Source organism: Octopus sinensis, linkage group LG1 (assembly GCF_006345805.1).
Source record: "Octopus sinensis linkage group LG1, ASM634580v1, whole genome shotgun sequence".
Taxonomy (NCBI): Eukaryota; Metazoa; Mollusca; class Cephalopoda; order Octopoda; family Octopodidae; genus Octopus; species Octopus sinensis.
The window spans coordinates 87,256,835-87,284,432 of NC_042997.1; the positions used below are offsets into that span (position 1 = coordinate 87,256,835).

At 37.2% G+C, this 27,598-nt stretch overlaps 1 protein-coding gene across 1 annotated transcript; it reads left to right on the top strand.

Moving 5' to 3' along the window:
• Nucleotides 1–1,978: 1,978 nt before the first annotated feature.
• On the top strand, nt 1,979–26,509 carry LOC115211238 (derlin-1). The gene is made up of 8 exons (XM_029780101.2): nt 1,979–2,555; nt 11,548–11,647; nt 15,799–15,863; nt 16,962–16,988; nt 19,776–19,871; nt 21,507–21,559; nt 23,523–23,633; nt 24,718–26,509. The coding sequence occupies exons 1-8, from the start codon at nt 2,397–2,399 to the stop codon at nt 24,848–24,850; spliced, it is 744 nt and encodes a 247-aa protein (XP_029635961.1). The 5' UTR covers nt 1,979–2,396; the 3' UTR covers nt 24,851–26,509.
• Nucleotides 26,510–27,598: the final 1,089 nt, after the last annotated feature.

The window sequence follows — 27,598 nt, forward strand, 5'->3', positions numbered from 1 at the left end:
GGCGAAACGTGGATCGGCATTGCTACAACCGGATGCCGCCATCGATACAGCCATTTGTCAGGCGGTTATTCGTCGAACATTCCAGCCAATGCCAATTCAACACCCCCGTCTGAAGGAAGTCTTCACGAAGAAGCCGGATGAAAGAACCAAAGCAGCCCTCTCGAAGGCAAACTGCAGAGACATGATACGCTTCTGTTGTGGTCATCATCCGGTACTCAGGTGGTGGCAAAAGATGGCAGGTCACAGCGATGCAGATCAATGCAGACTCTGTAACAAGGAGGTAGAATCTGCAGAAAGATCTCTGGCCCTGATGGTGGAACGATATATCCACCAACTAGGGGCTACAATGGTTGAGATGATTCGTCTCCCTTCCGCGGCTCTAGCGTTTCTGAGAGTTATCCTCAGGCGCTTGAGGTGACCACCAACAACAACAACAGTACCAGACGCATTTCACTGCTGAAAAACATTCCAGGGCATTTACCATGCATTTCTTTGATCGTTCATTTCCTTTCCCGGAACCTTACTGGCGAGGGGAGTGATGTGGATCTTGCATGCATGGAGTGGATTCAATCCACCATAGCCAAATTTAAATTAACACTGCAACAGAACTTTTCCCATGGTGGAACAATGGTTTTTTTTCTGACAGCAGTTTTACATTTTCCAGAAGCCTTTAGCTAGGCCGAAATAATGTCTTCACCACTTGGCCCTTTCTAACCTCTTCTACTTCACCAAAAGCTAGAATAGAGATAACAAGACCAACAACTAAATCTATTGTTCTCAATGATACCTCTATCCTTCTGGATAGTTATAAAAGCAAAAACCAAGTAGTTACTTGGCGACAACTGAGCGAAGCAGCTCGTGACGACTCAATTAGTTAGGGAACGGACTGCTAGAATCATGATCACAAGGAATGCCTCTACTAAAGATAATGGTCAGCGAGAGAAATGAAATTTACTGTCAGCAACTGGGAGACAACACCTTACAACTCTCACTAGCTCTAATTCTGTTCTCTTACAACATTCTATCTCTCTCCACAATTACTACTAAACAATGAAGAGAACATAAACAAACTTTACTTCGCATGCTTTTGGACTTATCATAACCTGCTCGCCGAGGCAAGGTATTGTAACGTAACGGTAAATAAATACTTTCTTAAAACTTCATGCATTGTTCATCTTTCACATCCTACAGTATGCAATTATAACAACAAATCTTTATCGTTACAACTGTTGACTCTGACATTTCATAATATTGTGTACCTAATCAATCTTACCCATTACAATTAGTAACTACACCAAAATAAACTTAATCCTTAAAACTGGTGACCATCGACTACAGCTAAAAACTTTATCGTTACAAATACTTATTGTAACATATGTAAATATATATAACTAGAAATATAATATTAATAGTTTCCCCATTCCTAACTTTATATTGGTTTCAAATTTCAAGGGGAGGGTAAACCAATTACATTCACCCAGCGCTCATTTGGTACTTATTTTATCGAATCTGAGAGGATTAAAGGCAAAGTCGACCTCGGCGGATCGTAAAGACGGACGAAATGCTGCTATGTATTTTACCCGGCGTATTCTCAACTTTGTATTAACATTGCGTTTGTCTCTGCGTTTACTGAAAAGCTAGCCAATAGTTGGGCGACACGTATATAATTTAACAAGTTGCATGCCCTCTCGAATTTGTTTACAGCTGTTATGTATTTTTAGTAAATATTTGCATATTTATTATTCTACTTTAATAAACATTTTGAGCACATGAAAATTTTGGTAATGATTCCTCTTCTAGAACTTCCTTTTTATTTATTTATATATATATCAACAGTTGTATATCGATTTGTATTTGTAAAACGTGGCTTTTCAAAGGTCTGAAACCACGTGGTTTGTTGACGTCTGAAGTGTTACGTTATTGTAATAAATATCTGACCGAGTTACCTTTCTTGTAATTTAAAAAAATTACATATTTCATATAAATTGATGGATCAGCCCAAAGTCGGTTATTCTTTTATTTCAGTGATCCCAAAGAAATTATTACAATGATAATGAATTTTGTACATCCATTTATATTCGCAAGTTAGTAAGATAACAAACAATATTTTAATTCAAACGAACGAAAAAAATATTAAATAACACAAACATCTTATTCTGACCATTTGTATTGTGGAGAACTTGTGTTTGTTTTACACCGTTTATTCAATTGCTAGAAAACTCTTCCATACAAGGGCTTAACATTTTCGATAATCCTTTTGTTTTAAATTGATTAATCTCACCCCAAAGTGGCCGTTTGAAAGACAACACATTGAAAGTATTTTCCTTGTAAATTTAGACATTTGTTTGTGAATTTGTTTGAAGAGGACATTTCTTGTCCTCGGACGACACTACAGTATGGCGTCGAACGACATCGGAGATTGGTTTCGCAGCATTCCACGGATTACTAAATTTTGGTTTGTTGGATCTATTGCACTACCTCTAGCTGCAAAATTTGGTTTGATTTCACCTGTGATGTTGATTCTACGATATGATTTTGTAGTCTACAAGTTTCAGGTTTGAAAACTTTATCATAATACTTTTAAATGAAAGAAATTATAATTTTATATACGTCTAATATAATTGTAATGCTTTGACAGAATCGTAAATGATTTTTCAAATAACTATAGTTTGTTATGTATAAATATTTAATACTTCTCTGTAAAAGAATGTTATGCAATTTATACTCAATACTGAATATATGAACAGTGTATTTTATTTTGGTGTTTGATATAAATATCTCATCAAAAAGGCCTACTAAATACAAACTCAAAAGATCCGACGACTATCGGGTCAACGAATGGCTTCGACGTTGTTGCTCGATGCGAGAGAACTAGAAACCAAAAGTGGTTTTGGTTATGCAAAGTAAAAAGAAAAAAAAAGGACTGATCACAGCATGAGCGTCTTCTTAATTAGGGCTGATAGGAAAGAAACAACAACCGAATGTCACGTTGACAACTCGGAAGTGGCCAAAATATCTACTGTTGATTGATATTTTAATTGAAGTCACGTTTGGCCGGAACTCTCTATGTTGGTATTTAAAAAAATATTGACATGAGTGAGGAACGAACCCCAGTTCCTGACTGGCTGAGAGGGTACATACACACAAACATATATACTTAGGCAATTTTGTGTGTGTTTATGCGTATGTGAATCCTACACTCTAGATCAAACACGTACAGATAAATGTCGGACAGTTTTATTTAGCTGTGGGAAATTTATGATGCCGACGAGTTTAAACTTTTGACTTTCTTTTTGTGTCGAATTTAGTTGACTTTGATAACGAAAAATTCCTTGTTTCGCTTAAGCTAAATAAGTAAGGGGGTTGGTATTATAACACAGTTATAAAATAGAGAAGTGCATGCTAACCTGGACATTACAGAAACAAATGAAGCAAGTAAGAACGAACCCTAGCCACTTACAGACATGCAAAATAAATACACGAGAACTCACTCCTACACGCACTCTCTCATACACGCATACATACAAAAAAAAAAAAGATATGCATATGTATTTATAGGTGGAGGTAAAGAATACGTACACCACCTAGTTTTGGCGTAACAAAAACCCTAACTCTTTACACTAGGTGTATGTATTCTTTACTTTCGCCGTATTTATTTATGTATGTATGTAGATATGAAAGAGAATGGGTTTGTGTGCGTGTGTGACTGACTACAAATACATACAACGCGCGCACACATACACACCCACTATTTTTCATAAACACATGCATTTCGTATTACACGTACATCTTTCACTTTCTCCTCTCACTTCAAAGCAAATGTCGCCTTCCACACGTCATGAAAACAAAAGTAAAATAAAAAAAATTATTCGGAATTTAACGAACAATCAGCTGATCCAATTTGACACTTAAGCTGCTAAAGCCGAAATATTGCCTCCAAAATGTTTATATAGATTTATACATTAATCGAAATCAATCAGACACGTTTGTATATCATGATGAATTAATTCCATCACGCCCTTCACGCAATAACATGTAGAGCAGCCCTCTTTATAAGCAAACAACAATAATCTGTTTTTATAATCAGTATTTTCTGTCAATGTGGCATGGATCTTTAAAGTTGGGGGCATGGCATTATCGATGAAACATTGGTAAAGCAAAGACAACTTCACTGTGAAGTAATTTAACAACTAATAATAGCCTCACTATACTATTGTTTACCATAGACAGATTTCGGAGTGAAGTTAACTGTAAGCAGTAAGTGGTGGGCGCCAGTAACCGGATTTATACAAACCTATTTGCGTATAATTTTGTTTGTAGATACTCATCAAACTTTTAAAATACTTTTTATTGGAAATAATTATACTTTTAACTAATATTTGCTATAATGATATTAACAGTTCTTCAAATCAATCATAACACTTGTGGTTTTCACAAATAATTGTTCTGCCAAATTGCTTTAGACAGACTGCGACTGAAGGACCGTTTGTACATGTATTCTGAAAGGCGACATTTTGGAAAAGTTTCGTTGCCTCTTTATATTTCAAGATGAATTAAATAAAAGTTCTGAATTTTGATGGAAGGATAAGTCATGTTCTTTTCAATGTTTTTAACATTTTATTTAGTGTCATAGAGTTAAAACCTATTTGTTATGTTGCAGTTACTTTTCAAAAATCAGTTTGGATGTTGCAAATATGTGAGCTATGGATTGCAAGGCTTAGCAAATGTCATAGAATGATTAAAACACTTTAAAGCTTAATTAAACAAAGAAAACACACATAACTGTTGTAGATTCTAGTGATTATACTGATGTAGATTATATTTAACTCCTATAGGTTTACACATTTTAGAAAATTGGTGGTAGAGAACGTGGGTATCATTGAGACTTATATAGGATTTATATCAAATCTAAGGATGAAGTCCATGTATGACATATACTCAGTAATCGGCTGTAAACAGGGCGAAAGTTTAGATCAGTATCTCCAAGATTTAAAGGTTTTTACGTGAACTGCAACTTTGGCTCTCATTTGGCTGAAGAGTATGAGAGCAAATATCATCTGAACGCTTTCATCTCAGGCATCCATTCAAGCTACATTCAATGTTTATTGGAGAACCAGCCTAGTCATCTATGACAGATGGAGGCCTCAGATAACATAATTTCAGTGCCCATGTTGCCATGCTTGGATGGATGAGTGGGTCTTCTCTCTCACTGTTTACCACCAGTCAATATCATTCTTTGTCATGTCCATGAGCTTTGTCTCCACAATTCTGTATTTTTGGAATTTTGTTATATTATGTATTGGTCGAAGTGATGTCTTCATCTTGGTTGTTGCTTTTCACTACATTTTGACTGTATACTCCAGCCTTCTTCAAGCATCTTGTGATTCACCTTAGTCCCTTGCCTGAGATTGAACTCAGAGCTTCTAGGTAACTGCTCTGCATTATCTAACTCCTTTATCCACTATGCTACATCTGCAGTGTCAGAATGAATTTTTAAGATTTCTAAACCTCCATTGATGTCTTATGTCGGTTCTGTACTGATTGGATAATACAGTTCTGTAATTTTGAGGTGAGAAATTTTTATAGCATGAATTAGTTGGAGTGGTGTCTTCATCTTGATGGGTTTTTTTTTGTATCTGTCTTCTCCACTTCTCTGTCTTCCACAGATTCCATCGTTTGTGTGTGTGTATATATATCTTTATGTGTATCTGTTTGTATATATATATATATATATATATATATATATGATGGACTTTCCTGCCATAGGCAACATATGAATGTTCAGCTTTTCCAAATGTCCTACACAAAGGATTTGTTTATAGTGATCAAATGTATGTCACTACCTCCATCAAATTGAGGTGTTGCAGTGATTGCAGAGCAACGCGAGATGAAGTGTTTTGCTCAAGAACACAACAAAACGCACCACCCCATGTAGGAATTGAAACCATGATCTCGCAATCGTGAGTGCAACACCCTAACTATTAAGCCATGTGTCGTACTGTGTGTGTAGATATATATATATACACACACACACAGACACACAGAGGGTCTTGCAGATAAATTGAGACAATTTTTATGATGCAGAAAGCTGGTTATAAATACTAAAATAATGGTAATAGACAGATGTAATTTTAATGTAGCATTTATTACAACAAAAACGTTTATCACTCAATATGGCTGCCCTTTTGGGCAATTACTGCCTCCACATGAGAACAAAATTTTTTTGCAGCTGCTGCAACTTCTGCCTTTTTGATTTTGTGTGTTGCACACATAATGCAGGTCTTCAAACTGTTGACACTCAAGTATGGGCGTTGCTTGAAGTATGCTCCATAAAAAGTAAGACGGTTGAGATCTGGGTTACTACTGGGCCAGATGTTAATCCTCACAAGTAATGGCACCTCACCAAGGATGGTCTGTGTTGCTTTTGATCCATGGCGTGGTGCAGAATCCTGGATAAGTGCCACATTATCAAGCGCAAACTTCTGCTCCATCCAAGGTAATAGAGAGTTCTTCAGGATATCCACACACTCCTTTGTACCAATCTTCAAACCAGACTCATTGAAGTGTGGATCCATGACACTTCCATCACTCACCATGGCTCCAAATACCATCAGAGAGGCAGGGTTCTTAATCTCAAACACTGAGGGGATGTCAGAAGGGTTGTATGGTATCACTTGAGAATTTCAGCATCCACAGTGAACTTCTTGTCCACAAACATGAGAGTTTTTCCTGCACCTTGATGCTTGATGAATGGTAGGAGCTTTGGGTATCTCTTGGCTCTCATTACTTTGGCCTTGGCTGTTAGAAGGTGACAGTGTCGCCGAACATAACTAGTCATGCTAAGGTTCCTGTTCTACTCTGGATATCAGGGAAAGGGACACATTGCATTTCTTGGATGTGGATGGGTTGGCTTTAGTTGAGCGTTTGAGGCCAGTGAGAAACATTGAATTGCACTTGGAATCACTTTGAGTCTTGTGTTCGTTTCTATCAATCTTTCCCTCTTCTTTAAATTGTTTACACACATGATAAACTGTTGCTTTTGGCAGTGTGCTTGGCATGTGCCAAAACAACAATTGTGGAACGATTCTGTTGTTCCTTGACTTTCTGTTGCTGAATCAGTTTGCTATTTACCTGAAAAATAAAGAGGATTAGATTTTCAAGCAAGCAAGGTTTTGTGAAAAAAATTAAATGTTGAACCTACTAAGTCAACTGCTTAAAATTGGTCTCAATTTATCTGCAAGATCCTGTGTGTGTGTGTGTGTGTATATATATATATATATATAATAACAATTCAATAAATAAAACATATGCATACATACATACATACATACATACATGTACATACCTACATCTATATGTATATATACATGCATATATGGGTACAGGACACCACAAATAAATGTAGAGCACAACAAGAAACGAAAACATAAAAACAAAACAAGGAAACAGACTTTTTTTTAACAATGAAAAAACAGAGTACAAGACAAACAACACAAGGAACATTCCCCTTCCTCAGCTGCCCCTGTTTCGACTCATTGCGTGTTTCGAAGGTAAGGGCAGAACACGACTACATTGAAACACTCCTTCCCGCAAAGCGAATTAAATAAGATTTTTGCAGAGGGGTAAAAAAAAGGTGATAAGAACAGGACGTAAAAGCAATACAAATAAAGATAAAAACAGTAAAAGACAGGACAAGGAGAAACCAACAATAAGGGCTTTTTTAAGCCTGGACGGTGGAAAAATTCATTTGAACGCATTCTGAAGAACAGATTACGAGGACAGAAAAAGCCGTTGTTGACTTGTTGAAAGCAGTAGACAGAAAGTTAGTAGCTCTCTGGTCAGCGACGAGAGGGAGGAGTGAGAGAGAGAGGAAACGGTGAAGGGGAATGATCCTTGTGTTGTTTGTCTTGTACTCTGTTTTTACGTTGTTAAAAAATGTCTGTTTCTTTGTTTTGTTTTTATGTGGTGGTAGCAGGGAATTGTATCAGACAGCCAGAAGGGAAGCTAGGAGACAGGTTTATTTAGCCAGAGGCGAAGCGGATAAGAAAAAAATTGCCAATGTTCTGAGCCGTGAGGATGAAAGACTTGAGGTATTTCGTGTTGCAAGACAGTGTGTGAGAGAGAATCGTGATGTGGTAGGAGAGAAATGTGTCCGCGTGGATGATGGTTCACTTGCGCTAAATGAGGATGCAAAGAGAGAGGTTTGGAGATGCCACTATGAAAGGTTGCTGAATAAAGAAAATGAATGGGATAAAGAGAGTCTGCCGAATGTCAACCCAACAGAGGGACCAGCCATCCGAGTTGAAAATTCTTTGGTAGTTAAAGCAATTAGAAGCATGAAGACAGGGAAAGCCCCAGGCCCATCAGGAATTACTGCAGAGATGCTCAAAATATCTGACAGTGTCGGCTATAACCTAGTCACCCGTATAGTCAACCAAGTGATACACGAAGGAGTCATACCCAATGACTGGTGTAGCAGCATACTAGTCAACTGCTACAAAGGTAAAGGTGATGCCCTAGATACAAATAATTACAGAGGTATCAAACTGTTTGATCAGGTAATGAAGGTTACGGAGAGGGTCATAGCCCAACTAATTAGAGAGAGAGTTAGTTTAGATCAGATGCAGTTTGGGTTTGTGCCAGGGAAAAGTACCACTGATGCTATATTCCTGGTAAGGCAGCTGCAGGAGAAATACCTAGCCAAAGATAAGCCCCTGTACCTGGCTTTTGTTGACATGGAGAAAGCCTTTGACAGGGTCCCCCGATCCCTTATCTGGTGGTCAATGAGGAAACTAGGGATAGATGAATGGCTGGTGAGGGCTGTGCAAGCCATGTACAGAGATACCGTAAGTAACGTTAGGGTTGGCAACATGTACACAGAAGAATTCAAAGTAGAGGTTGGGGTCCACCAGGGTTCAGTACTCAGCCCCCTCCTATTTATCATAGTCCTCCAGGCAATTACGGAGGAATTCAAGACAGGTTGCCCCTGGGAGCTCCTCTATGCTGACGACCTTGCTCTAATTGCTGAGTCACTATCAGAACTGGAGAAGTTCCAGGTGTGGAAGGAGGGTTTAGAATCGAGGGGCCTTAGAGTCAACCTAGCTAAAACCAAAGTACTAATAAGTAGGAAGGTAGACAATCCACAAATGTCTTCAGGAAGATGGCCCTGCTCGATCTGTAGAAAAGGTGTAGGTAGAAACTCTATAAGATGTACCCAGTGTAAGCTATGGACACATAAGAGGTGCAGCAATGTCAAAGGTAGGCTAACTGGGAAGATAGTTTTTGTATGTGGCAGATGCTCGGGAGCATTAACCTCCGAAAATCTGCAGAAAACAACTTCCGTCACTTTCCAGGGGAAAAAACTAGAAGTAGTTGATAGCTTCCATTATCTAGGTGACCAAGTCAGTAGTGGGGGTGGGTGCGTTGAAAGTGTAACTGCTAGAATAAGAATAGCCTGGGCAAAGTTTAGGGAGCTCTTACCTCTGCTGGTGACTAAAGGCCTCTCGCTCAGAGTAAAAGGCAGACTGTATGATGCATGTGTACGAACAGCCATGCTACATGGCAGTGAAACATGAGTCGTGACTGCTGAGGACATGCGTAAGCTCGCGAGGAATGAAGCCAGTATGCTCCGATGGATGTGTAATGTCAGTGTACATACTCGACAGAGCGTTAGTACCTTGAGAGAAATGTTGTACCTAAGAAGCATCAGTTGTGGTGTGCAAGAAAGACGTTTGTGCTGGTATGGTCATGTGGCGAGAATGGATGAAGATAGGTGTGTGAAAAAGTGCCAATCCCTAGCAGTTGAGGGAACCCGTGGAAGAGGTAGACACAGGAAAACCTGGGACGAGGTGGTGAAGCACGACCTTCGAACTTTAGGCCTCACTGAGGAAATGACCAGCGACCGAGACCTTTGGAAATATGCTGTACGTGAGAAGACCAGGCAGGACAAGTGAGCCCAGCCCACTTATGCATGCCTTTCCTCCCTTGGACACAAAGACCTGTTGAGGCAAGCGAAGTCGATATCGAACCTCATCCGACGACAGGCACCCATGCCAACCCCCTTTGCTTGCGAAGACATGTTGGGGCAAGTGAAATTGAAATCGAAATTGAACCAATCCTATGACTGGCACCCGGCAGATGCCAGGACCCCTGGACTGGTGGTACGTAAAAAGCACTATCTGAATCGTGGCCGATGCCAGCGCCGCCTCGACTGGCTTCCGTGCCGGTGGCACGTAAATTGCACCAATCTGACCGTGGCCGTTGCCAGCCTCGCCTGGCACCTGTGCGGGTGGCACGTAAAAAGAACCCACTACACTCACGGAGTGGTTGGCGTTAGGAAGGGCATCCAGCTGTAGAAACATTGCCAGATAAGACTGGAGCCTGGTGCAGCCTCCTGGCTTCCCAGATCCCCGGTCGAACCGTCCAACCCATGCAAGCATGGAGAACGGACGTTAAACGATGATGATGATGATGTTTCTCGTTGTGTTCTACGTTTATTTGTGGTGTCCTGTACCCATATATGCATGTATATATACATATAGATGTAGGTATGTACATATATGTATGTATGTATGCATATGTTTTATTTATTAAATTGTTATGATATAACTGAAAGCACGCGTCGTCTTCTTCCAAGTAAGTTTTATATATATGGCGTTAGGAAGGGCATCCAGCTGTAGAAACATTGCCAGATTAGACTGGAGCCTGGTGCAGCCTTCTGGCTTCCCAGAACCCCGGTCGAACCGTCCAACCCATGCTAGCATGGAGAACGGACGTTAAACGATGATGATGATGATGATATATATATAAAAGGATCAAATTTCAAATACTAGCCTAGATTCCAAATGTAGAAACAAATTTGGATGATAAATTCTGCAGATTTCACACACTTGTCTCCTATGAAAATTAAGCAGTTACACATGTCAGTAAGAATTTTCATTCTGATGAGGAGACTGTCAAAGTCTAGAAATGTTCATGATTATGATTGATTTAGGGACTTTATTACACCCAATGAACTGTCAGGGACTCGTACAAAAATATGAAAAAACCTCTAAGAAATCATCATTGTCGTCATTTTAATGTCCACTTTTCCATGCTTCCATGGGTCAGATTGAATTTGTTGAGGCAAATTTGCTATGGCTGGATGCCCTTCTTGTTGCCAAACTTCACTTGTTTCCAAGCAAGGTAATATTTCCACATGGAAAAGAAGTATGTTTTTACAAATGATTGAAAATAAACCACACTGCATGTATAAATGTGACACTTACGTTCAACTATTGCATGATACCAAGACAAGGAGACTACAAGCACGCACATGTACACAGACACCTCCCTGGCTTTTTAATGTTTCTATCTAACAAATCCACTCTAAAAACTTGTTTGGTTTGGGGTTATAGTAAAGACACCTGCCCAAGGTGCTGCACAGTCAGACTGAACTCAAGACCTTGTGGTTGGGAAAGACACTTATTTACCACACAGCTATGCCTGTACTTACATGTATAAATAAGGTATAAAAAATATGTGATATGTTTTTGTTTTTCTTTTCAGATATGGCGGTTGTTAACTTCAGTTCTGTATTACCCTGTTGGTTTCCATTACCTCTTGAATTTGTACTTTCTATATTCTTACTCAGTTCGTTTGGAAACAGGTATAATTGCTATTTTATTGCCTTTTTTGTAAGTATATCTTTCTCAGTTCCACCTCTAAACGAAAAATTGAGAAAGATTAATGGATGTTTAATTTTAAAATTCTTATCTTTTAGGCAAAATATTTGTTTGAATTTAGGAAGATATGAGATAATGTTTTATATTGTTTCTTTAATTTAGGGATAAGGGTCTGGTGGTTTGTCTCTATTTTTATGCCAAGGGAGACAACAGCGTTGAAATATTTCAAATTACAAGACAATGTTGTTTTGACATATGATGTTGGTGTGAATTGCCTGAAATAATAAGTGCCCTTCCCCTAATGACTATAAAAAGAGAAAGGAGATATGAGTATTACTATGTGAGGCACTAAACAAACAATACAAATGAAGAGAAAAGAGAGAGTAAGTTCCTGAACCAATCAATTTGGTATATGTACACATGGTCTTCAGGTAAATTGTGACAGTCATAACTTGCTGAATGGATTAACGAATCCTACATAACTGGACTTTTCCAAGACTGGTCTTTTCTCCTAAAGATGGGACTTTGAGCCTGAAACATAAAGGTTTCATTAAACTTTCCGCATTGTCAGAAGCTGTCTAGTACCGATCTTGAACTGTGGAAGAAAAAAAAGCTCATTATCATAGAATTGAAAAAAAATCATTGATAAACATGAGAGAGGAGTGTGTGTAGTGGACATAGCACGTCAATACGACCGAAGTATGTCGGTGATCTGCACCATCCTGAAGAAAAAGGATGAGATCAAGGCTGTTACAACAGTAAGGTATGTCTCCAGGCTCTCCAAGCAATGTTCATCTGTCCACAAAGAGATGGAAAAATTGCTTCTCCTGTGGATCAGCGAGAAGCAACTTGCAGATGATACAATTACAGAGATCATAATTTTCAAGAAAGCATGAGCACTGTATGGTGATCTTCTGAAGCAGAACCCTGAAACATCAATGGAGGAGACATCAGCAAACATATATAAGGCCAGTCACGACTGGTTAGGTCATTTCAAGAAGAGAACTGGTGTTCATAGCGTTGTCAGGTACGGAGAAGCAGCGAGTTCTGACATGAAAACAGCTGCGTATTTTGTGCATGAATTCTGTCAGCTCATCGCAGCTAAGGGGTACATCACACATCAGGTATTCAGCTGTGATAAAATTGGCCTTTTTTTGTAAAAAAAATGCCCAAAAGAACCTGCATAATTGCAGAGGAGAGGAAAATGTCAGGCCACAAGCCTATGAAAGATAGGCTGACTTTTGCACTTAGTGCCAATGCAAGTGAGCCTTGAAGATTAATCTGTTCCTTGTCTACCATTCCAAAAATCCATGAGCAGCCAAGTTGCACAAAATCCTGAAGAAGAAACTACAGGTCATGTAGAGGGCAAATGTTAAAGCCTGGGTCACCAGGCAATTCTTCACCAAGTGAGTCAACCTTATTTTTGGACCAGTAATGAGAAAGTACCTTCTGGAGAACAATCTTCCTCTCAAGGCCCTCCTCATTCTCGACAGTGATTCTGCTCACTCTCCTAATTTTGAAGATGATATCCTGGATATCCTCTGTATCTATCTGTCTGCCTGGCTATCTACCTCTCTTACCCTCTGTCTCTCTATCTGTCTGCCTATCGATCTCTCTTCTTCTCTGTCCCTCTCTTTATCTGTTTGTCTGCCAATCTCTCTCTCTCTCTCTTCCCCTCTGTCTCCCTCTCTATTTATCTTCCCCTCTATCTGACTATCTGCCTATCTATCTCTCTTTCTATCTGACTATCTGCCTATCTATCTCTCTGTCTATCTGCCTGTCTGTCTCTCTGAGTGAGTAGGGTGTTATACTCACATAAGATTGTGGTTTTGAATCTTGGATATGTTCTTCAGAAAAGCATTTTATCTGTGATCTCTTAGACATGTAATTGTGGTACACTATGCATATGTACAAACAATGTTGATTTGGTGGTGGTAGTGAGCTAATATGCAACACAGACATTTGACCACTATAAACAAATCATCTGTGTACATTATTCAACAAGAAAATGGTGAACCCTCATCTGTTGTACAAGAGTCTACGATATATATATATATATGTGTGTGTGTGTGTGTGTTATACTTGTTTCAGTCATTAGACTGCAGTCATGTTAGGGCACTGCCTTGAGGAATTCTTTTTAGTCAAATGAATTGATCCGAATACTTATTTTTTTTAAGCCTGGTATTTATTCTATTTATCTCTTTTGCTGAACTGCTAAGTTACGGGTATGTAAACACCAACATCAGTTAAGTTCATAAATTCATGAAAGTTCTTTACCTTTCATGCAATGCCACCCCTATCTTGCAGCCCATGGACCAATAGGTGATTTCTAATTTTAAGAAATTGTACACCAAATACCTGTTTTATCAGTGCTTTGAAGTTATGGAAAATACAAATCTAACCCTTCGTGAGTTTTGGAAGGAGCACTACAACATTGTTAACTGCTTGAAAATTGTAGATATAATCTGGCAGGATGTAACAAGGAGAACGCTGAATTCTGCATGGAGGAAACTTTGGCTTAATTGTGAATCCAAAAGAGACTTTGAGGGGTTTGAGTCTGTGACATCTGTAGTTGAGGAGATAATGTCTCTTGGCAAGTCCAAGGGCCTCAAGGTTGACGATGGGGGACATTAATGATCTCGTGAAGGAACATTCAGAGGAGCTGACAACAGATGAACTTCTGTAGCTTCAGGAGGAGCAGCATTCAGATACGGTGGAAGAGATTGGTTCCCCAGAGGAGGACAGTGTAGCAGAGAAAGCTATCTCTATGAGTGACATAAAGGCAGTGTTGACAAAGTGGCAGTATGTTTCTGAATTTGTAGAAGAAAAAAAAATCATCCTGGAAAGGTATCTGCAGGTCGTATAGCTGCTTTATTTAATGACACTGCTCTGGCACATTTTTGTAATATTTTGAAAAGCAGGAAAAAGCAAACTTCTCTTGATATGTTTTAAATGAAACAACTTGCAAGTGTGGAAAGTGAAGAGTGTCCAGAAAGCCTGAATTAAGTGAAATGAGAGAGAAAACACCAGAAATTGTTCTTCCTGAAGTCTTAATGGAAGGTTCTCCTTCCACAATAATCCTCCTCCTCCTCTCTGCTCCATTGTCTTCCTGCACGTGCACAAATTGTCCCACCTTTAAGGTAATTAAATTGATAAAACCAGTTTACACATTTCTTTTGCATTATATTTTATTATGTTTTTATAATTGTAATTTTCCTTGTAACTGCACCTTTTCTGTTTTAAAACAAATAAAAAATGATTTTTGGGTGGTTTTCGGGGTTGGATTGGATTAATTATATTTTAATTAATTTCAATAGGTAAAATTGATTTGTAAAACAAACTTGTTCATGGAACAAATTAAACTCATACTGCAAGCTATCACCACGTGTGTATGTATATATGTATGTATGTGTTGTGTGTGTGTGTGAGGAAAACTTGGTGTACTAGATGGGAGTATGTAACAATTTACATCAGTTGTTGCATCATCATCATCATAAACTTTTAGTTTTATGGCTTACATTTGGTTATTTTTGCATGCATTATTATTTAAACCATGTTGAGGTGAATAGAGTAACAGAAAGTGTAGAATGCTGGTTGAAATGCCTAAGAACATTTGGTTTCTTCTTTCAAATCCTAAGTTCAACTCTTACTTTGGTCGTCTTTGCCTTTCATCTTTTCAGGGTTGATAAAACAAATATGAACAGTGAACTGTAACTGACTGAGTCATTAGCATCTTCCCTTACGAATGTGTCACTTTGTGTCAGTGTAACAAATTGGTATCTAAACTTTTCAGTCCTCAAATATATTTGCTGTTATATTTAAGGAGTTTTATCAAATTACTCTTCACATTATAATTAAACTTGTTTAAATGGTGAGTTGGTAGAATCGTTGGCATGATGGACAAACTGCTTGGTGCCATTTCTTTTGACTTACATTCTAAGTTCAAATACTGATGTGGTCAACTTTGCCTTTCGTCCTTTTAGGATCAATGAAGGAAAGTACTTCGCAGCCAAGTACTGGGGTTGATATAATTGAGTTGCCCCTTCCCCCTAAAATTGCTGGTCTTGTGCCAAAATGTGAAACCATTGTAATTAACCTTGCAATTTGCATTTATGTTTTTATCTTTTTATTTCAGGAACCTTTTTAGGTCGCCCTGCTGATTATATAGCACTGTTGTGTTTCAACTGGATCTGTCTGATTGTATCCTTTTAAAATGAATTGACTAAAAAAATAACAAAACAAATAGACTTACTAGTCTTGCAAAAAGCAGTTTTTTTAAAACAAATTTGTCAACTGACACTTACAACAAATGTCTTGCATGTTTTCAGTTTGTTCTTTGTTTTAGCCATTACAGCCGATGATAACAACATTGAGAAATGTTTTTCAATTATAGCAAAACTGTAACGATTACATTTTTCAATATATGCATCATCATTTTGTGTGTTTTTTACCATACAAATATGGATTAAACAGTCCTTATGTCATGCCAGTCACTGTGGTCCATCATAATATAGCACTTGCCTGAATATAAAAAAATTACTATCTCTGCTGTTTGAGGTTATTTCTTATGGCATGGTTTCCATGTCTGGACATCTCTCTTATCACCAACCATTTTACAGATTGGATTGTGTGCATTTTGTCTTGCTACCCAAACCGGAAAGATTATCTCTGCAAAAGCCCTTATGTTGCCTCTAGAGGTTTATTTTTAATATGCATACATAAATACATGTGTGGATGTGTTTATGTATATATGCATGTGTATATGTATATATACACACATATATATCTCACCAACATCATTTTGATGTTCATCTTCAATACTAGCATGGGTTGGGATGTTCAAAAGGATCTTGATGAGTTGAAGGACTGTGTTGTACTGACAAGGGCTGCTTCAGTGTAATTGGTTGCATGTCTGTTTGGGCTACAAATGACGAGTCCTGCAGGCAGTTTCCTGCCGTTTTTCCATCCCAGTGGTTTTTCACCCAAGCTATTATAGTTGAACTTGCTTTGAGATACATTGTTAAGCATGTCTAAAAACATTACACACACACACACACACACATATACATATGCCTATACACACATTATATTGTAAATTAGTCTTAATTATTTCAATGACTTTATCATGGTGGAAAATATTATCTATGACTGAAATCTTGTCAAACATGCCATCAAATACATCAAGGTTGAGGTTAAAGATTGTCGATAGTAAGAGGGATTTAAAAAAAAAAATGAAATTTGTTTCAGAATATAATTTAAACTTAAAGATGTGTTTTTTCCTTTACTTCAATCCCTAAGATAATAGGTTTAACTGCAGGTCTCTTTGTAAGTAAATTTTCTTTATACTTTAATGTTTCACGCTTATTTATTATTTATTAAACTTTTACGTTGTTTCACAGAACATTGCTTTTAAATCTTATGTAATCAAAAGTATCTGATTTCTCCTTAATTTGATATTGTCAACTGATTCTCTTTGAAATTGCTTGGTTCCAACTTTGGACAAGTGTCTCTTACCATAGCATTGGGTCAATCAAATCCTTGTGAATGAATGTGGTAGATGGCAACTGGAAGAATCCAATTGTGTGTGTGTATGTATATATGTATATGAGTATGTTTGTTTAGTTAATACTTCTTTGAAAATTGCTCAGCTGCAGGTTGTAGTGCTGTTGTTGTTTCTCTCATCATCTGGTTCCCCACTTGCTTTCTACCTTTGAAGAGGTGTGGAAAAGATATCCCCTACTTGAAAAACAGGTTAGGACTTGACAGAAAGGGCATCTGGCCATAAAACAATGCCTCGGTAGTATTTGTCTAACCCATGCTAGCATGGAAAAGCAAAAAAGCAAATGTAAAAACAAATTAATATGCATATAAACACACACACTCTTGTTTTTTTTTTTTTTTAACATCAACAAGAGAGGGCCAAACAAAATCAAAATCAGTACAAATAAAAATATCATTTGTTTACTTTTCTGTGTCTATTTTTCCATGTTAGCATCAGTTGGACAAATACTTATTGTTTTTCAGCTGGATGCCCTTTTTATTGCTGATTCTTACTTGATTTTCAAGTAAGGGACTTTTTATATTTCTCTTGCCTTGGGAAGCTTACTTCTAGAAGACAATATGTTGTCAGAGAATGTGAAGAAGCAATACCATTTTTAATTTGGTGCTTTCATGTGAAGAATGCAACATTCAGACAAACACATGCACATGTGCACACACAGATACATATACACACACAACAAGCTTCCATACAACTTCCATCTACCAGCTCCACTTACAAAGCATTTGTTGGCCTAGTTCACAGGAGAAGGCATTTGCTCGTGTGTGTGTGATTTATGTGTTTGACATAATACTGATGGCTAAACCAACACTGGTGTTTCTGTGTGACTTATATCTCCTTATGCTGAAGTTATCTTTGCCTTTCATCCTTTCAGATTCGATAATATAAAGTACCATTTAAATACCAGGATCAATTTAATTGACTAAACACCCTTTCTCTCAAAATTGCTGGTGTTGTACTTGATTTATAAACAATTATTCAGACAGTAAACATTATTACTGAAATTCTTAGTAATGTAATATGAATGTGATGTTTTCATCATCATCATCATCACCATTGTTTAATGTCTGCTTTTCATGCTGGCATGGGTTGAATGGTGTGACATGGAGCTGGCTAGCAGGCCACTGTCCAAACTTCAGCTATCTGTTGAAGCATGGTTTCTGTGGCTGGATGCCCTTCCTAATGCCAACCACTTAAGAGTGTGCTGGGTACTTTTTACATGTCACCAGCACAGGTGTGTTTACACAGCACTAGCATGGGTGTTTTTTAAGTGACACTGGCACTTGAAAAGACAAGCTTGTATGGATGGTAGACAGCGATTTCACTTGGTTTGATATGTCGTATCAAGTACAGCAAACCACCACATCTGGTCCCTTGTCATTTCCTCAGTGAGGCTCAGCATCTGAAGATCCTTCTCACCACTTTGTTCCACGTCCCCCTGGATCTACCCCTTCCACAGGTACTCTCCACAATTAGAGCTTGGTACTTCTTTATGCAGCCGTCTTCATCCAGCACAGTCTTCTCTCTTGCACACAACATCTGATGCCTCTTATACCCAGTTTTCCTCTTAAATCATTTACACTCTGTTGTGCATGCATACTGACATTACTCATCCAATGGAGTGTGCTAGCTTCATTTCTTTCAAGCCTTTGCAAGTTCTCTGTATTCAAAGCCAACGTTTCATTGCCATGTAGCATAGCTGTATGTACACAGGCATCATACAATCTGCCTTTCACTCTGAAGGAGAGGCCTTTAGTTACCAACAAAGGTAGAAGCTCTCTGAACTTTGCCCAGCCCGTTCTTATCCTAGCAACTACACTTTCAGAACTTCCTCCTCCACTGCTAACTTGTTCTCCTAGGTAACAGAAGCTATCTACTATTTCTAACGATCTACTTGAGCATTTGAAGGAGTCTGTTGTCTGTGTATTTTTAGTGCTTATTGTACCTGCACAGAAAAAATGATTTGTTTCTTGGGAAATAATTTCATGTCCATTTTCTTTTCTTGCTGCCATTGTTGGAAATTTTACTCATGTTCTTCCCCACTTGAAATTCCTTTTAAAGAGACAGTTTTCTAAATTTTGTTGAACCTCATTTTCTACTGCTTGCAGTTTTCTTATAAAATGGTTTTAACCCATTATTACTGACATCATTTCCAGTAAACCTCATTGGCCTATATAAATAGAGTATAAAGTCAGATCTATATGAATAGACCATGATTTTTAGTTGTCCTTGATAATTATTTCTTTGCTTATTAAATGTTTCAGAATATTAGAAAGGTAATAAGGCAGAATATTTAGCATTCTGGGCAAAATGTTTAGCAGCATTTTGTCTATCTGTATGTTCTGAGTTCAAATTCCCCAAGGTTGAATAAGTACCAGTTGAACATTGGGGTTGATGCAATCAACCTGCCCCCTGCCCTGAAATTGCTGTCTTTGTGCCAGAATTTCAAACCAGTATTAGGAAGGTAATAATGAAAAATACAAATTTCCTGACTTTTCTTTTTCAGATTATTTTAAAATCTTGAAATCATGAGGATTTGATTTTCTTTGCAGTATTTGATGGATCCTATGGTTCTGAGTGTACTATACATCTGGTGTCAACTGAACAAAGATATAACCGTAACTTTCTGGTTCGGAACCCGCTTTCCGGTAAACTATACATAACTTCTTCATGGAAACAATTTTTCATACCTTTGACTTGAGAAAATGAGATTTGTTAATCACACACTAATGTCTGTATTTGATGCCTTGAATATTTGTACCTTTCTTTCGTGTTAGCTTTTATTAATATTTGAAGTTGGATTTCTTAAGAAATACTCTCAAGTGTGTTTCTTAATCAACATTTCATTAAATATTTCTTACTTATAAAATGCCTTTTATGTTTGTTAAGGAAGTGCTCCTATCTTGAAGGTAATATCTGATCTACCAAATGGCAGCAAGCTGGCAGAATTGTTAGCATGTATTTGTGAATATATTATATGTGAAAATATATATAAAACCTGGGACGAGGTGGTGAAGCACGACCTTCGAACTTTAGGTCTCACTGAGGAAATGACTAGAGACCGAGTCCTCTGGAAGTGTGCTGTGCGCGAGAAGACCCGGCAGGACAAGTGAGTCCATAACCCGTGGCCTTCTACATGGGATGGAGCCAGCCTACGTATGCATACCTTCCCTTCTTGGGACACAAAACTCTACTTGTGAAGACCTGTTGAGGCAAGTGAGGATCAGAATCGAAATCGATCAATGGAAATTGCAGATGTGTTACCAGTGCCGGTGGCATGTCGAAACTCTACTTGTGAAGACCCGTTGAGGCAAGTGAGGATTAGAATCGAAATTGATCAATGGAAATTGCAGATGTGTTACCAGTGCCGGTGGCATGTAAGAGAACCTTCCGTTTCGCGAGCGTTGCCAGCACCGCCCCGTTTCGTGTCCGTTGCCAGCCTTGTCTGGCCCTCGTGCCGGTGGCACATAAAAAAACACCATCCGTTCGTGGCCGTTTGCCAGCTCTGTCTGGCACCTGTGCGGGTAGCTCGTAAAAAGCACCCACTACACTCTCAGAGTGGTTGGCGTTAGGAAGGGCATCCAGCCGTAGAAACACTGCCAGATTTGACTGGGCCTGATGAAGCCTTCTGGCTTCACAGACCCCAGTAGAACCGTCCAACCCATGCTAGCATGGAAAATGGACGCTAAACGATGATGACGATGATGATGATGATTTTGCATTCACCTTTTCCATCTTAAATTTTCCTTTATTTGAATCTTAATCTTTAACAATATTCAGTTAGACAATTTCACTTAAAGCTATTGACTATTGTTACTGATTGTAGTAATGGTGTTGGAAGAAAATGAGTGTGAGGATAAGGGTTTGAATTCTTTGCTAATTAAGACAGCAATTGGTGGTGATTAGAGCAGTGGATATAATGCCTCATGGTAGTTGTGCTCTGAGTTCAACATTGTCTTTGAGCCTTTTAAGCACAAGTAATGAGAGTGGTGGATTAATAGAACTGTTAATACATTAAAGGAAATACTTTGCATTCTGACAGCAATACTTGTGAATGACACTGGTACCAAGCTGTAGCTACCTTTTCCTTGCTGATGCCATATCCTCAAAGCATGCCTGTGCAACATAAATTGTGGCACATCAAGCCCTTTATATAGAATGAGTTGCTACTTAATAATATTAATAACACTGTTGAAGTGGACAGTTTTTTTATATAGTGAGGAAAATAGTGTTGACAACAAAAATGTACCAAAATTTAATAACCGCTTTATTTTTTATTGTAGGCCATGTATTTACCTTGGGTGTTGTTTGGCTTTAATCTGATTGTTGGTGATGGGTAAGTTCAATTTTTAATGCTAAATGTCCTTCATTAATATGCTTCTCTTTGAATACCTAGCTTTTTTTTTTACCACTTATTATAAGCATCATTGGATATTTTTGTGCTGTAAATATAACTGGTTCATCATAATTAACATTTAACATTCGTTTTTCATGCTGGCATGGGTTAGATGGTTTGACTAGAGCTGGTAAGCCAGGGAGCTGCACTAGGCTCTAGACGTCTGTAATACCAACCACTTTACAAAATGTATTAATGGATTTTGTTTTTGTTTGCATTTAATTGTGGAAGATTGTTACAAAAATATTTCTTTGGTGCCCACTTTAAAGGAATATATCTTTCTAAATCAAAAAAGTGTTAACTCTCATCTGAAGGGTCCATGTACCATATCCCACACTGCTATTTAGTGGCTCAGTCAACCTAATTATGTATAAATTTCTTATATGTTATCTGTTATCACTACTGGTTTTTTCAAGTTGGCTAGATGAGTGTGCAGTGCTGCAACAAATTACTCATTGTGTTTGGTATTCAAATTGCTCAGTGATGTTTCTATGAGTGTTCCTCCCTAACAACATTCCTAATCATATGTAGCATATATATTTGGATTATAAACATAATTGTTCATGTTTTGTTTGACTGCAAATATTTTGTTTATTCACTGCAAGTATTCTATTGGTTAGCCACATTCTCAAAGAATGAGCTTGCTTCCTAGCTACATGGTTTCGGGTTCAGTCCCACTGCGTGGCACTTTGGGTAGGTGTCTTCCACTATAGCCCCGAGCCGACCGGAGCTTTGTGATTGAATTCGGTAGGTGGAAGTTACTGTCGTGTGTGTATGTGTGCGTATAGCTGCTCAGTGCCTCTCTGAAAGAGAGAGAGGGATAATAAAAAAAAAAAAAGAAAATATATTTGGTAGTTTGGAAGTTGACAGTTTATAGAAATGAAGTGAATATTTTCCAACTACCAGCATTAATCTGTAGTGAGAGCAAGACATTCAACTCTTGTTGACTTAGTCCACCTTGTAGTAAATGGATATTCAAAGACCAACAGCATATCTTCCAATTGAAATTTTATATTATTGTAATGCTAAGTGGAGGAACCTCAGCACAAAGCTACTTCCTAAGAACAAATACCATTTTTAAGATGTGACTTCACCATACATGTTGAATTTACTCTGGCAACCTTAGCAACTATGTAGACATGTTCATCTCATGCCAATAAGATAAAAAATTTTTAACCCCTTAACATTCAGATTACTCTGTCGAATGTAATGCTTATTTATTCACATTGTTTTGAATTAATCATGCATTATCTCATAGCTTTGAGATTTCGATGATGTAATTGTTTATTTTAAGAATGACATTGTAGGGTAGATGTGAGAGACTGGATCTGACTGTTTATGCATAAAATATTGGTGGAATATTTGGATTGGGTATGGCTGGTTTAATTGTTAAAGAGATAAACATATGATGATGAGGAAAATAATATATATACATGGGTACAAGTGTGGCTGTATGGTAAGAAGTTTGCCTCTCAACCACATTGTTTCAGGTTTAGTCCCACTGCATGGCACCTTGGACAAATATCTTCTATAGCCCCAGGTTGACCAAAGCCTTGTGAATGGATATGGTTGAGGGAAACTGAAGGAAACCTGTTTCGCTATATATATATGTCTCTGTGTTACTGTCCCCCTTGCATTGATATCATATGATAGTTGTAAGCAAATGTCACCATCATGCAGGTGTCTTTCATTTCCAGTCTTCATTAAAAACAATGTCTGGTCATGGAGAAATATTACTTTATTTGGAAACAGGTGAGGGTTAATGGTAGGAAGGACATCCTGCTGTAGAGAATCCACCTCAACAAATTCTGTCTGGCCTATGTAAGCATGGAAAAGTGGATGTTAAATGATGACGATAATAACATAACATAGTGATCTAAAAAAATTTCTTTCTTTATTCCAGAGGTTTGTTTGAGTTGATTGGCATTCTTGTTGGCCATCTGTATTTCTTTTTAAAATTCAAGTACCCACAGGATTTTGGAGGTCCTCAACTTATTACAACACCACAGTTTCTGTAAGTATAAGTATATGCTTGCACTTATCTATGATTATACATACACATTCTCTTTTATACCAACTTCTTCATTTTTACTTTCTGAAAGGAGACAGCTTTGAGCAGTAGGGACTCTTAGAGCCTTTCTGAAGGGAGACAATGTTGAACTGTAGGGACTTTTAGAGCCTTTTTGTTTTGTGGCATACAAGGCAACCTCAATAGTGCTGGTACTATAAAAAATGTTCCCAGTACACTCTGTAAAGTGGTTGTCAAATGAGTGGAGAAAATGTAAGGTTGAGAGGACACTTAAGAGCAGTGATTCCCAGTGTGAGACATACACCTCACCAGTGGGGCTTGGGAAAATTGTGGTAGGGTGTGAGATCCATATTTTTTTTTTTCATTTTTTTTAGTGGAACATGGAATTGTGAAAACATTTTTCTTAGTCAATAATCTACATTTTTTGTACTTGTTACTTAATAAAAGAGTTACCAGTAGCTTCTTTTGTATTAAATAATTGAGGTAAAATAAAGATGTTTTTTCCAACTAGTGGGACTTACAATTTTCTGGAAAGTTATGTTGGGGTCTAGGGTAAAATATGTTGGGAAACACTGCTTTAGAGTCTGTCAAGGATATGACAACCTGTCTAGTGTTGGTACCTCAATAAAAAGCGCCCAGTATCTTCTGTAAATGTGGAAGACTTACAATAGTTTGATTGGGGTTAGGAATATTTGGTCCATTGGAGGTGCAGTTTTAACTGTTGAGAGACATTAAATAGTTTGAAGAAGCATTTATACATGAGACAGTTCAATGAAATAACAGATGCCAACATTAAGAATGTGTTAAAATAAGAATGATATGTAGTGGATGATTGGCGAAGTTGTTTATTTAAATATAAAACATTTTTGGGCATCCTTTATCAAGAGGCAATAAGTTGAAAAAAATTAAAATGCTACAATGGTTGGCATTTCAAATGATAGTGTCCAGCATTATTTACCTACAGCAATTTAAAGAAATGTTAAAAATTTGTAAAACCATTTTAATCTATATTAGAAAATCAAATCAAATAAAAAGTAAGACTTTTTCAAAATTTTAAAATTTTTTCCAGTTACAAATATTTCCCAAGCCATCAAACTTGGACAGGATTTGGAGAAGTACCCAGACGAAGATTTACAAATGGTAATCAAGGAGGCGAAGGTGGACATACCTGGGGACGTGGTCAAACACTGGGTGGCAATTAATTGCACAGTTTTCGAAATATACCCCCATCCCACCTTTTTTTTTCTTAATTCTTTTTCTTCCTCATTTTCAAGATATTTCCCTCCTTATTCCACCACCAAGATGAAATAAACTTTGGGTGTGATTTTTTTTTGATTTATATATTTTTTTTTTGCCGACATTTAAAAAAATATTATATGTTTATTTTATTAACCATTATAAAATCATTCACAAAACTAAACAGAAAAAAATGGAAGATGAAAGGAAAGAAATATTTATTTTTTTGTCATACAATCCTGTATAAAAATCATTTAAAAAGAAAACTTCAGTGATTTAACTTTTTTCTCTGGAACATCTGATTTTGAAATGACTATACTGTATTTTGATTTTTTTTCTTGTCTTATTTAAAAAAAAAAATTTACAGACTCAAGCTCTGTAACTTATTTCATTTAATCAGTGGCAAGTAGTAGAAGTAAATTTCTCAGGATCTGTTATGGATCTGACAGAAGACCTCGTTTTGATATTGGATTCAAGGGAGAATACATTGAATTCTCAGGTGCATTAGAAATTTAGGTTCAGTACAATTTACAAATGTATCCATATCATCTTAAGTTGCCAACAGAAAAGATTGGTACTTATCAGTTGGTACATTGTCTCTCTGCTGCTTAAAGCAGGACACTGCAGCTCTCTGTGGTTGCTAATGGACTTGACTATTAAGAAATAACTGTTTTTGTCAGAGATATCATACATCACATCTTTGATCTGTAAACACTTTATCAACTCGATGGTCAGCTGTGATAATGAAGAAAAAAGTATGAAAATACATTGAATCTTCCAACTCTTCACATGAAATCATTCATGGAATGATATAAGTTAGATATTGGAACCTACCTTTGAACTCCACAAATTATGTTTTAAAATAGTAGCTCGAACTGTTTTAATATATTTTTACTTATTCTCTTATCAAGCTACGAGAATCTAATCTTGATTCGTCATCATATCTAATACCAAACATACACACTATATATATATACATACATACATATGGCAAGTTGTGTAAGTCATAGAGGCACTACAGGAGACCTGGCATTCATGTAGTGCATCTACTGTGAGTCAGTTTGTCTGCACTCTCAGGAAGAGTTCAACTCAGCACTGCAAGTTAATGAAATATTCATCAATTTTGGAGTGCTACTACAGGTCTACAGGTTACAACAGTAACTTGTTCTCTGTGGTATCTATTTACAGCCAGGTAGAATTTGACATTGAAGTGCCTGTGTCAGGATACAAACTTCTAATTACTTAGTTGGTTGTCCAATACACTGCCAATGTGGTCATCTGTGCATTCTTCCATCTCCCTGCTCACTTCCTTCTTTGTGTATGTGTGTGTGTGTATATATACATACACACACACATCTATTTGTCTAAATTTGTAGACTAAATCAATAATGTTGTTTAAATGTAAATTGATTTGTTTTCTTAATGAAATTTCAGTTAATTCTTGGTTCAAAACTATTTGTTTTCTATTTTGATGTAGAAGGTTCTATTATTTATTCAATTTTTATCCCCATTTGCATGGGCTGTTTTCATTATAAGCTTTTCAATATAAGATTGATTAAAACCAATTAATTTGTCATGAAAAGCATATCAATAAAGAAAATAAACTGAAGTTTTTCCAAACAAAACTTGTGAGAATGCCATTATTTTGTACACATCTTTTATTTTTCTACAAATATATTACTTAGGAATTACAGATAATTTTTTTTAAGCCAATCGGCAAATTGGTAAGGGAAGTTTTCACAAGCTATAAAATATGAGGACAAAAGATAACTAATCAGAAACATAATGTTGCCAATGTAGTGGGGATGAAAAATAGTAAACATTTAGAATAGTGGGAACCGACCGGGGTATCATGCCCTTAGTGGCATTGAAATGAAATAGGCAAGGAATTGTCACTGTATGAATGCTGGATTAGCATCACAAAAAATGCCTTGCTTTATTTATATACAACCATTTATATTCTGAGTCCAAATTTTGCCATAGTTGACTTTGCATTTCATCCTCCAGAGTTGATAAAATAAAGTACCAGTCAAGCACTAGGGTCAGTATAATCACTTATACCATCCACTAGAGGGCTTGTGCCAGTATAAGAAATTACTGTATCTACAGAGATGATGGCAGTGAAACAATGGGTGGTAGAAAGCCAGGTTAAATGCCTGAACTGTGTTTAGTTTTGTCATACTAAAATCTGAGTTCAAAATACTGCTTAAGTCAGTTTTCCTTTTCATACCTCTCAGGCCCAATAAAATAAATACCAGTCATTTATTGTATTGAAAAAAGTAAATATCTTCTACGTTTTGAATGCTGTTAAGGATCAATACTTAGCTTTGGTTTCATGGTATTTAGTAAAGATGGAAATTGTCCTCTCAGTAGAATGTTGGTCCATCACAAGTAGCATCCTCAGTTTATCTGGCACCTCTTCTCAACCTTAGATAAATGGGAATAATGTTGAATAATGTATTCTGCCTCAGAACTACAAATGTCTGGGAGCCTTTATACTGTTGGTCAACCTACAAAAAACAGTAACCAAATTTCTTTCAAATCTTACTCTACTGTTATAACACTTTTGATACCAACCTGCCTAAGACTGCTCTTGAGACAAACATCCTGTTGTAAAATTATTAAAATTAAAATCTTCCATCAAAATTTCATGTTAATTTATATATCAAACACCAGCTTAATGAAGGTTATTCTCCATTACTTGAAACAAAGGT

Excerpts from the sequence above, each read along its gene's own strand:
- LOC115211238 (XM_029780101.2), top strand. The coding sequence starts at position 2,397 with ATGGCGTCGAACGACATCGGAGATTGGTTTCGCAGCATTCCACGGATT. Across the intron at positions 19,872-21,506 it reads GGTTCGGAACCCGCTTTCCG|GCCATGTATTTACCTTGGGT; the intron begins GTAAACTATACA and ends TTTTTATTGTAG. Across the intron at positions 23,634-24,717 it reads ATTACAACACCACAGTTTCT|TTACAAATATTTCCCAAGCC; the intron begins GTAAGTATAAGT and ends AATTTTTTCCAG.